The following is a 13,464-nucleotide window of genomic DNA, read 5'->3' on the forward strand; positions in this document are numbered from 1 at the left end:
TACTTTAAGAGCCAACGGGAGTGGTCATTTCTCCATACAAACGTACTCCTCGTTTTCCTCCGTGGTTTTTGAAGCTAGAACAATGATTTTTTCAACACAGATTAATATTGTCAATATCTGTGTCGGACCGTTATGCTTTTTTTGATATTTTTGTTTTTTAGGCGCTAGAGCCCTTCAAAAATGGCCAAAATGGTCTAATTGACTATGCCGCAATGAGAGGCGTGGCATTCAAAACTGATATCAATTAGCCAAAAAAGCAAAACGGTCCGACACAGATAATTTCATAATCATTTATATTTCCAAATTTGGTTACGATTGGTTAAGTTTTGGAGGAGGAAACAGAGGAGTACGAAACCTCGATTTTTGAGATTTTTACGCAGGATTTTTCGCCTTGTCCTTATCGCACTTCTTTTAGGTGCCGCTTCCGTTAGCGAGACGGGTATATTTACCTAAAATATTTAAAACTCAGCTCCTGTTTCGTCTAAACACCGCACGGTGCTATAGCTGACGCCACGGGTACGACTTCTTATGGCGTTCAAAGGTTTAACCATATTTTAACTTACAACCCGGCATTCTGTCCTTTACAGATTTCCAAAATATTTCGGTGTCGGAGTACTTTAAAAAATATAAAACTAGCCCAGTCAGTATTCACTAAAAACTTCAACAAATACTCACGTAAAAACCTTAATAACAACAACTCTCCGTTTTAAACATGTCACTATTTGTGACGTTTTCAACCAAAAGGTACCATGCACATTGTCGGTTATCGAAAAGGTTGATTTCAAATTCAAGCTCCTCCTCCTCGCGTCGGTTTCCTCAATGCTGAGGGTCGTGACCATCTCGTCGAAATAGTTTTGTGTGGACCACTCGGCGCCACACACTTCTATCTGCTGCCTCGTGAAGAGCGTCGTGTACGGTGGTGTCAAGGGTGGTGCGAACCTGGTCAGTCCAACGTATCGGGCTTCTGCCCCTAGGTCTGTTTCCTTCCACTTTGCCAGTGACCACTAATTTTTCGAGATTATCGCTGCTTTTCCTGGCTATGTGTCCGAAGTACTCCAGAATCCTTCGCAGGCAGGTGGTAGAAAGCCTCGTCTGGATCTTGAGCTCCTGAAGAATCTATACGTTGGTGCGATGTGCTGTCCAGGGAATCCCCAGCATCCTGCGCCAGCACCACATCTCAAAAGCATCAATGCGGTCACGGTCGGCTTTCTTTAAGGTCCACGTCTCTGCGCCATATAAGAATATGGAGAACACCAAAGTGCGCACAAGGTTGGTCTTGGTTTTCAGGGTGATGCTCCTGTCCTTCCATATCTTTTGTAGCTGCGCCATAGCTCCTTTTGCCATCCCGATTCGACGTCGCACCTCAGCTTCGCAAGAGCCATTATTACTAATGCTTGAGCCCAGGTATGTGAAGTTGTCAACTACCTCCAAGTCAAGTGTTCCGGTGAGCTCAAGCTTGCCTGTGCGATTTACGACCATTATCTTCGTCTTGGATCTATTTATAGAGAGCCCTAGTTCTCCGCTTATGCGTTCCATCCCATCCAATAAGGTGGCCATCTCAATCTCATCTGACGCTAGTAAGGTGGTGTCGTCTGCATAACGCAAATTGTGAATTTTGCGTCCACCAACGGCAATTCCTCCTCCCCAGCCATCGCATGTACGCCTCACTATGTACTCACCGTATATATTGAATAGGATGGGCGATAGGATACAGCCTTGACGAACTCCTTTTTCAAAACTGAATGGTTTGGATATTGTACCGTCGATCCTCACCATTCCTTGGCTATTGTGGTATAGTGACTGCAGAAGCGCGGTTAAATAATGAGGTACACCCAGTTCTGATAAGACTCTCCATAGACAGTCCCAATTGACACAGTCGAAAGCTTTGCTATAGTCGACGAAGCACATTATGACCGGCGTGTCAAACTCATAGCATTTCTCCACGATTTGCCTGATGTTAAGAATTTGTTCACGGGTGCCTTTTCCCTTTACAAAGCCAGCCTGTTCCTGTGGGATCTGCCAGTCGAGATAATAGCGAATACGGTTGTTTATAATGTGTAACAGGACTTTGCTAGCGTGGGATATTAGCGCGAGTGTGCGATAGTTATCGCATTTTTTGGTCGAGCCCTTTTTGTGAAGTGGAAGGATAATCGACTGAGTCCAAGCCTTTGGCCACTCGCCATTCCGCCATACGTGGTTGCAGATGTTGTGCACTGTGTCAACGCCTTTTTCACCCAGAGATTTAAGCACTTCCGCTGTGATTTGATCCGGACCTGGCGCTTTCTTAGTCTTTAACGATTCAATGGCTGCTACTATCTACTATCAAATTCAAGCTAAGTATATGAAAATAGCGCCTTATTGACAACCGACATTAAGTACCTACCCTTTTGGTAGAGAACGGCACATTTAAGGTCTTTTCACATGTATCACACTTCTATGACGCCCATAATAATCGAAATCTCTAGAACTACTGTCACTGTCCGTGTCCGTGTAATAATCACTATCATCTGTCTCATCACTAGAGCTATATCGATGCTTGCACTTATGCTTCTTCCTCTCTTTCCTGATCAATCTTTGTATATCCTTGAGCGGTGGATGGTTGTGTTCCACTGGCTCGAAGAATGTTCTCGCGTGGACCACGATTGGTGCTTGTGGTGGTGGAGGATACATAAGTGGCATAGGTGGTACAGGTGGTACGGGTACCAGAGGGTAAGGGCAGTTGTTAAAGCAACCAGCCGCGGTACAGCAAGGCTTCATAACTTCATCAGGTTTTTTTGTAGATGTAGTGTTTTCAACAGTATTGTTTAAATTTGGTTTATGGAGATTCGGTTGCATTTGTTGTTGCATTAACAGCTGATTGTAATCAAAAGGTAATCCATTTACTGATAAACTTTGGAAGTCAAAGTATGGTAAAAATAATTGGATGAGGAACACTGCGTAATGTATAGAGCGCATTTTGGTAATGATGAAAGCTGACTTGATTCATACTTTGATATAAGGAAACTTTGTGTACGTAACCAGTGATTGTTCATTGAAATTGAAATCTATTGAAGGTAATTATGTAAGGTAACCACTCATTGTTATACAAGTTCCAGGGCAGGTGCATACATCGGAGTGGAAAGGAGCACTTATTTAACACGATTTTTATTTTGTTCTCTTTTTTTTAATTTGGGGGTAGATAGTTTCTAATATAGTTAAGCGCAATTTCACAGTAGGTTATGCCCTAAAAATTCTTTATGAAAATACCGTACGTTTTTGTAACTCAACAAAATATTGCATAAATGTCTACATTGTTTTCGGGATAAGTTTTGTTTTCATATTTATTTCACCTAGGAGTTCTTAAATTAAAACTAGTGAAATTTCATCGAAATCCAACGAAAAAAAGAATCTATAAGTAAAGTAGAAATTAAATGGGGTCCATTGTAAGATTCCGTACCTGAACTACCCACTAATACTCCACTATCCGTCTCTTAGTATACCTTATACCTAGGTACATACTTACGTAATAAGTAGACTGTGCAATTTTTCACAGAGAACAGTGTAATAACAACAAATAATAATAAAAAATATTTTATTTAAAATAACTAAGTATATAACATTTACAAACAAGAAGAGAAACTTGATTTTATTACCTGTTTATATCGTAATATAAAAAACGCACTTGGTCGGTTCAATTCCAACACTTATCTTCTATAAAATATTGTAATTATTGAACAACATCAAAAGATACTGTAAGGTTAGTAATTTTCTTGTTTGGCGGCGGACTGAATATGACAGTTCTACTGTCTTTCCCACCGACCGCAGATCTTCGACCATTTTTAGGATATTCAACGCTTTTTGATCTATCTGTTTCTGTCCCCATCAAATGCGCAGCATCCTTCTCGCTAATCTTTTTCTGAAATTTCACTTCACCTTGCTTGCTTATGTAGGATAACATCGGTTTTACAAGCTTCGTTTTATGTATGACTGTCCCTGTATCATCACTCGTTTCAAAACTTCTAGCATTCTTTCGGTAGTTACTTGAATGTCTTTTGCTTTTTTTGATTTTTCGGTTTTTCCTGCGATGCCAATCTTCGTCATAATCAGTATTTGTGTCGGAGGAACTGTCTGAAGAATGTGAAGAATCACTAGTTTCGCTCTCGCTATCCGAATCAGTGGGTACTCTTCGCGGTGGACGTCTGAAAGGAAGAGCGGGTGGCAAGGGGAAGATGAAAACAGGACCTGGAGCGGGAGGTAGCATAGGATACATAGGCATAGGTGCTGGTACCATAGGAATGGGTGGTGGTGGTATAGGGGGCTCAGGCCTCGGAGTATCGCCATTACTTTTACATCTGCACCTCTGATGACACGGAGAGCAAAACGAGTAAAACGCAGGCGTGCAGCTTGGAGCACAAACGCACGGTGGACAGGGAGGACATTGCTTCTGCCTCGGTTTGTCAGCGCAGAAGCTTGGAGGAGGGGCTTGTGGTAACACGAAAGGCATGGGGAATCCAAAAGGCAAAGGGAATGCAATTGCACACTTCCCATCATCGCCATCATTCGGTGCTTCAGTTGTCGTAGTAGTAGTAGTGGTTCTCCTCGTCACTATAACAGGGACTGGGACCGGGTAGGGTACTGGGACTGGTACGGGTGGCGGCGGTGGCGCCATCATGACCATGGGCGGTGGAGGTGGAGCTGGTTGAAACATTGGCATGGGCATCGCAAATTGTACGTTTACTGTCCTCATAGTAACTAAGAATATGATTGCCGATATCCATGCTCTCTGTAACAAAGACATTAAAAGTCGGTTCTGGTTACCAAGTCTGAACTAGATGTAGTGTAGGTACGCCCGGCCGGAAGCAGGCGGGCTGTTGATCACGTGTCGCGTTTATACAGCCCAATTTCCTAGAAGTCTGAACTATGTTTAATCTTGCAAACATATACCACTAATATTGTAAACTACAATATTTTTGGGCAGCTGTATCTCGAGACCTTTATGGCCCTGAAGTACATGTCCTATTTATTAAAGATAAATTTTTCAAGCAGTTTTCAGTGACTCCAGCCCAGCCGGATTGATTCCGACTTCGGCCACTGGCGGACTTTGTCACTTCTTCTGTAGTTAATGACACCTATTTCAGTTTATATGTAGTTTAAATAATGTATTCAAAATCTTACATAGTCCATTTTGTAGCACCGATTATTAATTAATAGAAAATATTCAGTAATCGATGGATTTTAAGGCAGCTCAAGTGATCTATGAATTTAACACACGGACACATTTTGGTAGGTAAATACCAATAGTTATGTAAGTTTAAAATATTGAGTTTAATACTTATGCAAAATACTGGCACCTTACCACTATGTGAGGTTGTGTAACACAGCTATTCAATATTCGCGTAAGCCATAAAATGTAATTTTTCGATTTCCATAATGTTCATGTCAGTGTTTATTGAAAATCTTGACTATAATATAAGCATTAAGGAGACTGGTTAAGTAGGTAATATGTTTTTTTTTATCAAAGTTATAATTTAGTTAAGTATCTACAATATTCAATACCTACTTAACTAACATTTTATATTAAATCGTTCTTTTCTTACGTTAAATCTTAAAATATGATGCTAACATCAATGTATAGACTATGTATATGTCGGCGGCCCATCGTAAGATCAGGCATATCGTGAAATTCCTAGGCATATCGTGAAACGTGAAAATCTTTGACTCGTTCCCTGAGTCGACGGAGCGCTGGCTACGCGGGGCTCCTATTTCTGGGCAGTTTGCACTTCGGGCAAAGTCAAGGGAATCTAAAGCATTATGCTGCACCCCTACAAACGGAATATTTAATTCAGTAGGTAAGTAAGTACTTGAGACTCGAATAAGGAAAAGTCTTAACTTAAACTACTTACCATGGTGATCGAATCCTACTCCTAAATGAAATCTGACCATCTGCGCGAATGTCCACTGAACTACTGAACGTTATCTGAGTTTGACTCGTTCATTTTTATCAGGAACAATGTGAAAATGGTGAAAAACACGATGCGATCGAATTCAAAAGATTCTCGGAACGAAGACAAGTACATAATTGAAATGCATTACTAACCGATACTCTCATGAGAAAAAACTGAAGCGCTGGTGGCCTAGCGGTAAGAGCGTGCGACTTGCAATCTGGAGGTCGCGGGTTCAAACCCCGACTCCTACCAATGAGTTTTTCGGAACTTATGTACGAAATATCATTTGATATTTACCAGACGCTTTTCGGTGAAGGAAAACATCGTGAGGAAACCGGTCTAATCCCAATACCTAAGGCCTAGTTTACCCTCTGGGTTGGAAGGTCAGATGGCAGTCGCTTTCGTAAAAACTAGTGCTTGGGATTAGTTGTCAAGCGGACCCCAGGCTCCCATGAGCTGGGGCAAAATGCCGAGAGAACCCGAGGAAGAAGAAGACTCATGACTCATGAGGAAAAACCTAGCTTTTTTTTAACCTTTCAGTGTGGTCTAAAATAGTGGGTTAAAACCTCGGTTGTGCTGTATAAAACAAAAAATCGATCTCGAAAAAAATGCAAAAACATAGCCTCCTGAGTCCCAGTCATTTATTGCAGTTTCGAATTTGGAGCCTTCTTTTATTCCATTATAGTTTAAAATTCGATTTGATTTTGTCCTTATAAAAGGACATCGGGGCTTAGGAGGATAGGCAATAACTTGTTCCGGATCCTTATAAATAGACGGATACACAGAGAAGAGGTTCAATTGATAAGTACATCAAGAGAACTTTTATTTGGATAAAGCCTGTTTGTTGTTGTTCTTATCCTGGTTTTGAGGTGAATATTATTATGTTGTAAAATTTAATTTGAGACTTCGTTACGAGTAAACGATGACCCCTGAATACTTGCGCCTTCTTATATTATCTACTTAAAGTTCGAAATAACGCAATCGTCATGCAAATACAATATTTTATTTACAACTATAAAAGTACAAAATGATCTATAAATACAATACATCTACACATATATGTATATTACTGTTGCTGTACTTGCTGTTTATGTTTCATGCCTTGTTGTATTTCTTTTTGACGGGCTTTTCTTTGCCGTACTTGAATTTTTTTTATTACATCTTTATGATCTGCCTCTTTTGACCAGTCTTTAGTATTAACATTTTTATTTGGTGTCGTCTCATCTTCAACTGTGCCATATTTATTGTTTGTCTCTTGTGGTCTATTTACACTACCTGTTTCTTCATTAGGCCCTTTATTATCACCTAACCAATCCTTTGCTTCATCTTTTGAAATCGATTTTTCAAATATAACAAATCCATCTTTACTAACATATTGTAGGACAGGCGTTAGATAGTCTTGTTTTCTAGCATGCCTAATTTTCTTATGTCTCCTCATAGACCTGCGGTTCTTCCAATTCCAACGTTCTCTGTCAGAGTCACTTGAATCAGTGTCAGAACTTGAGCTTGTATCTGTGTCCGAGCCTGAGTCATCAGAGTGAGAGTGGGGGTGATTATGGTGATGATGTTTCTTGATAATCTTGACTTTCCTCTTGTAGGGTTCAGAAGGTTTTCTTGGATCTCTTCTAGGATCCTCATAAGCTGGATCAGGAGAGTAGAAAGGCATGACAATGACTGGAAGTTTGGCTGATGGAGGACCACCGAGCACTGGCATGCCCATGGGCATTCCAGGTAAACCCATAGGCATGGGACCCATGGGTAGCGGTGGACTCATTCCCGTGGGCATTGGAGGCATTCCCATAGGCATTGAAGGCATTCCCATAGGCATTGGTGGAGGGAAGGGAGCAGGCAGAGGCTTTTCTGGGCTAGGGGCAGGATTCTCTGGATTTGCTGGTGGGCCAGGCATGAAAGGAGGAAACAGAGGAGGCAAGGGTGGTGCCTGAAAAGGCTGGCTGGTCATCTTGCAATGCATTGGTAGAGTTTGAGGGAGGAATTGGAAGTTGGTCGGACATGGTGGCAGTTCAGGCTCAGGGTCTTTGGCGAAGACTGCCGTAAAGCTTACCAGTATTACGTAGGAGCGCAGTTTCCTGGCCATTTTAATCTATGAAAAAGAGGATAAAATTTATGAGATGTGGCGTAAAAAATTTGATGATTTTTCATTAAGTATAGATACTGTACGTATTTCACGTTCTACTGACATTACATATATACCTACTTAATTACTTATGTAAACTATTTTTAATGAGCACAAATGATGCACAAATACCTATACCAGAGTTTAAAATTACCATGATGATGAACTACTAAATTTTTTCAAACATACCTTATCAATACCATTAAATTCGAGACGACTTTTTTTCACACCGTACCTAACTTAAGACTCGTCTATTTATCCCAATTGCTCTCTCCAAAGCGTTTCTTGAAATGCGTATATGCAATGAGCCGCTTTTATGTAAATCAAAAATCATGAGGCCAGGTGGCCAGGGGACAATAAGTCGATAACGTAAGATTTACATAATCAAGCATACAATGTGCTTATTGTCGATTTGGCTTACGTAAATTGGGATTATAGGATCTATAAGTGTACGATATATGTACACTTATAGACTGACTTAGTCATGTCAAGGGGCCATTTACAAAACTGCCTAGGAAACCAGCATAACTTTGACCGATACATGATGGTAGCTGCTAAAAGTCTAGATGTCTATTATGCTCTTAGTTAATACACGTTTGTCGTTTTGTGAATATTACGTCTTAGGAACGAATATGTATGTTTGTATATAGGCATGTTACATATATGAACTTACATAATAATCTCATTGTGTCGAGTTAAAATTACGCTATTTAACAGCACGTATTATCGGTTTTCCTTAGTCGCGTCCGAATTTTGATTGACTTCGCTAGTTCTTGCCGCACAGTGTTTGATGTATGATATAGTTTGATATGACAACTATATTCATTAAAATATCAAGGTAAGTATGTAGCCTATCTCACGGCCTATCTGTGTAATTTTTTTTTATTATATCTGTAGATAGTCTATAAGATGTTTAAGAATATCTACTTCTTAAATATCTTCTCATATTCCAAATCATGACTTTGTACACAACGTGAAGCGTGAAATATCAAGGCCTTAAAGTAAACCACTGCATATTTTCAGATGAACCTCCACCATGTCACGCTATTCATGACACTCCGCGTGATCCACACGCAAGCCCAGTTCCCAATGCAGTTCCCTTCAGCAATGCCCATGCCAATGGGCATGCCACCCATGCCAATGCAAATGCCAATCGTCGGCCCGCCACAACTGCCAAGCGTTGTAATGCCATACCATTCCCGCACAGCCGATAAATTTAGAGAGAAACCAAGGAAGCCAAAAAGGTCAAAGAAACCGAAAAAGAAAAGACCAAAAAAGAAACGTTACGAATCGGAATCCGATTCAGACAGTTCTGATGATAGTCGATCTACGTCTGGGTCTGAAAGTCTTGAAATTAATCTAACCCGTAGATCTAAAGATCACAAGAGAAGACGTGAGGTCCTCACGCCTGTGGTGTCTTACGTGACCAATGATGGATATGTGATATATCAGAAAAAGATAAAGAAGGATCGGGCTAAGGACTGGTTGGAGTTGGGAAAGAAATCGGATCCTAATGCGCTGGAAATCAATGATAATGAGAGTGATGAGGTTGAGGGGAAGGATTCGGTTCGGAAGCGTCGTTTCGAGTCTCGTCGTTCGCAGCGTGGCGATTGAGTACAGGCTACAATTTACCTACTAAGGCTTATTTCTTTCCACTAAGGCGGAGAGAGGAGACGTGAGGGAATCAACCGATAGCATTGGTTGTAATGTAATCCACATCTTTTCCTCCGCTCCGCTGGTATGAAACTAATGATGTTGGTTGAGTGCCGCACATCTCTCATCTCTACCTCAGTGGAACGCAGCATGATAACTATTAAAAGCTATTAGTGTAAATAAATTGATAAAAACGTACGTTAATGTAAATTTGTAATATTTGTATAAAATATGATTGTTTCAGATGTGTTTTAATTGAAGTAACCTCTTCCATTTTAGTATTTAATCTACTACATAATCATTCCGAGTAAAATAAATCACAGGGCAAGGAAGTTTGATAAAAATTCAAAAAAAAATTTGGGTATCGCCCAAGGAAAAAGGACTTTAAAAAACTTCTACGAGAAGTGCAAAATACAAACGAGTTGGGAAAACCTTTCGATATTTTCGACCAAAGGTGCAGTCGTTCTCAGGGGCGTATTTACCCTAGGACCATCCGGGCCATGGCCCGGGGCGCCAACCTCCAGGGGCGACATATGTCAACCCCCAGGGGCGGCATATGCCGCCCCTGGCGGAATGCATTTTGTTTTTCTTCCTTGAATTCTGGGGCGGCGATACGTATTGGCCCGGGGCGACAAATTTCAAAATACGGCCCTGGTCGTTCTGATTCTTATTGCCCATACGACTTACATAAATATCTAGTGTATGCGCCTTTGTGTGATTTATGACCTATATGAATTGTGTTAATTTGTGTTACGTAAAACCTGCGATTTTCTTCTCAGCATGGGTTTAAGCGCAGTCTTTGTTCGTTGAAGTCTAACAACACACCTGCAGGGAGCCTGCAGGTAAACTTGCATTAATTGATTTACCTACTAACGTATATTTATTAGAAATTGTAAAATTAAAGTTGAGTTAATCTACAGCGGCACATAGATATTAGGAACATAGAATATTCATCTATTAATTATTTAATTGATCCACCCAGGTGGCCATATATTAAACCCGGGTCCAAGGGCCTAGCCAAGAAGACATTAATCGTTTACGTCGTAGCGAACGAAACGCCTCTCTCTCCCTATCGCACTAATATGGAAGAGTGATAGAGTCTTGGCTTGGCGCCAGATATGTGTAGGTACTCATACTTCTTTAGTGCGCTAGTATATATTTGCCTTGCGTATGCGTTGTAGTCGTCTAAAGCAGCGGTCGGCAACAAGCGTCCCGCGGGCCGCATGCGGTTCGCGAACCTCTCACTTTCGGCCCGCGAGCCCCCCTGGCTATTTTTAGGGTTCCGTACTCAAAGGGTAAAACGGGACCTTATTACTAAGACTCCGCTGTCCGTCCGTCTGTCACCAGGCTGTATCTCAGGAACCGTGATAGCCAGACAGTTCAAATTTTCACAGATGATGTATTTCTGTTGCCGCTATAACAACAAATACTAAAAACAGAATAAAATAAAGATTTAAGTGGGGCTCCCATGCAACAAACGTGATTTTTGACCTAAGTTAAGCAACGTCGGGCGGGGTCAGTACTTGGATGGGTGACCGTTTTTTTTTGCCGTTTTTTGCATTATGGTACGGAACCCTTCATGCGCGAGTCCGACTCGCACTTGCCCGGTTTTTTTTTATGTAATATTGTCCAACAACAATGTCTGATAAAGTCACACATATTAACAAAAGTGCGGCGCGCGTCAACTTCCTTAACTACTATGTGGCCCTTGGCTGACGACCGTTGGTCTAAAGCAGTGGTTCCTAACCTTTTCAGTCCGGTCACCCCTATGACTAACTAGGGAACCTGATTTTACCCCTCCTCCCAATGGTAATAAAAAATAAATCGTGTACGTTCGTTGTATTGTTATATTAGGTCAGCTTATTACCCCCGTAAAATACCAGGTTTACCCCCACGGGGGTAAATACCCCCAGGTTAGGAACCACTGGTCTAAAGGCTTAATATTTAGACACATCCACGTCGGTAATATGAATAAGCTATTTAATAAGCGTGCAAAACATAGGTGTACTTACATTTGTGGTTTTCAGACTATGTTTCGTATACTTCTTACTATCACAACGACGGGGGCAGTCTTCACCGGCGCTCAGCATTGGCCGTATGTTCAGCAACAGAACTATGCTGCAATGCCACAAACTCCATATTACCCGTTCCAGCAAGGTCAGCCATATCCAGGCATGCTATTACCGTATGGGCAAGAGTGGATGCAAGCCAGTCCACAAAAACCACCTTGGCCCTTTAGACCAGGGTATCTGTACGGTCCGCCGGGACATAGGGCTCCTTTATTTTTTGCTTCGTAGATTAGGAATTTTATACGCAATTTGTAGTTTTGGTACTTTTTCGATGAAAATAAATACTATAATATTAAGTTGAATGACAGTTAATCTTTGAATAATAAAATTATGCTTTCAAAAATATGTTTTAAATAGAAAAATACAGCTGGTTTCTGTTATATTGTCTATGATTATTGTCTATGGTAAGTACAGAAATGTTGCCAGAAGATAAAATAAACGGATGTTTTACAAAAATCTGTAATGGAGAAAGAGTTATTGTACTAAAGAATTTTTAATAAATATTACGAATAGAGTGATATTACTTACTATCTGTTTGTAATGAAAATACATCCCACCATACAAGATTCAAAGCTGTGGTGGAACAACTAATGTAAATGCTTATTTTGTAATAAAATTTGTTTTTTAATATATTTAGGTCTTTAATCTTTATGATAACTATGCTTATTTATATGTACCTCTTGATATTTCTTACTTTTAAATTTGTGACATTATTATAAACGTTACATTGGGCATGGGCAAACTGTCATATTAATTCAAAATTCAAGATATTTTACAAAACAGTATGGCAACACGATAACCCTGAAACGTCAATGTCAAAATAATCATAATCAAATCAAGACAAATAGACCAAAAATACGTGTCGGCTGTCGGTGTCGCGTTAGTCGAAGCGATTACATTATCCGTGTTTTATGTATTTTTGGTGTAATATGAAGTGTTTTTTACCGATTTCATAACAATAGACGCTTCTGACAATGCAGGGATACGTTCCCAAGCTACACAATTTCCTTTAACGTGCGTTTGTGTGTGAAAATCGGAGTCATGTTATAGTGCAGTGTTTTTTAACTTTAGTTTAGGGAAAAAACATGGATGTATCTTTAGATAAGGATTGGAAAAACAAGCTTGGATTTCAAATTAACTTCAAATCGGATTCAGAAGAAGACCCGTAAGTGTAGTTTTATTTGATTAATGTAATTGAGTGGTTTAGGTTAAATCGTAACTGATACGCAGTTATCAGTTGGATTCGAGAGTTTTATAGGCTGCTAATAATCTAATGGAGTGATTATACGGCCAAGTTCAGAGTGGACTTTACGACTACAATTAAGATAGCATAGCATTTCTGGTTTTTGTTGTGTACATACCTATGAAATTATTTTATAACTAGTGTTGTTGTGTCGTGTTGCTTTTACAAAGGTTTTTTGGGATTTGATATGCTCCGAAGCGAAACTCTTTCACCACTTTGCAACACACTATTGTAAAATTGGTTTGTTTTACACTAAAGTGTATACCCTATAATTCTCACCTCCCCTCACCTAAGTGTATAGAGTTGGACGGCCGGACCAAGATAAGTTTGCATGGCATTTGCAAAGACAATGTCAAATTTCTAATAAAACATTATGTTTATAATGACATCTCATTTCATTACTAGAAAAAAACGCCGAAATAACTGTATACCAACATGACA

The 13,464-nt window shown here is 40.2% G+C and overlaps 4 protein-coding genes and 1 long non-coding RNA gene across 6 annotated transcripts in view; 2 read left to right on the forward strand and 3 right to left on the reverse strand.

Annotated features, from left to right (window-relative positions):
* Positions 1–13,464, reverse strand: part of LOC134806161 (high-affinity choline transporter 1) — a 357,022-nt gene that overhangs the window by 60,032 nt on the left and 283,526 nt on the right. The window lies entirely within an intron of this gene.
* LOC134806135 (uncharacterized) lies at positions 3,555–6,017 on the reverse strand. 2 transcript variants are annotated; one of them, XM_063779419.1, is made up of 2 exons: positions 5,883–6,017; positions 3,555–4,762 (listed from the first exon to the last, which is right to left on the reverse strand). In XM_063779419.1, exons 1-2 carry the CDS (start codon positions 5,883–5,885, stop codon positions 3,707–3,709), a joined length of 1,059 nt encoding a protein of 352 aa, XP_063635489.1. In that variant the 5' UTR covers positions 5,886–6,017; the 3' UTR covers positions 3,555–3,706. The 2 variants fall into 2 exon arrangements, with proteins under 2 accessions (XP_063635489.1, XP_063635488.1); XM_063779418.1 differs by lacking the exon at positions 5,883–6,017 and adding an exon at positions 5,155–5,349.
* On the reverse strand, positions 6,909–8,393 carry LOC134806136 (ribonuclease 3-like). The gene is made up of 2 exons (XM_063779420.1): positions 8,248–8,393; positions 6,909–8,025 (listed from the first exon to the last, which is right to left on the reverse strand). The coding sequence occupies exon 2, from the start codon at positions 8,017–8,019 to the stop codon at positions 6,991–6,993; it is 1,029 nt and encodes a 342-aa protein (XP_063635490.1). The 5' UTR covers positions 8,020–8,025; positions 8,248–8,393; the 3' UTR covers positions 6,909–6,990.
* On the forward strand, positions 8,539–12,323 carry LOC134806137 (uncharacterized). Its single transcript, XR_010146466.1, has 3 exons — positions 8,539–8,896; positions 9,082–10,837; positions 11,739–12,323. It is a non-coding gene; the product is annotated as an uncharacterized LOC134806137 (long non-coding RNA).
* The window catches only part of LOC134806167 (mitogen-activated protein kinase kinase kinase 4), a 42,610-nt gene continuing 41,784 nt past the window's right edge, over positions 12,639–13,464 (forward strand). The window contains 1 exon segment of the mRNA XM_063779457.1: positions 12,639–12,945. Within this exon segment, the coding sequence (XP_063635527.1) occupies positions 12,866–12,945 (80 nt within the window). The 5' untranslated portion in view covers positions 12,639–12,865.

The sequence above is a fragment of the Cydia splendana genome, chromosome 2 (assembly GCF_910591565.1).
Source record: "Cydia splendana chromosome 2, ilCydSple1.2, whole genome shotgun sequence".
In the NCBI taxonomy this organism is placed as follows: domain Eukaryota; kingdom Metazoa; phylum Arthropoda; class Insecta; order Lepidoptera; family Tortricidae; genus Cydia; species Cydia splendana.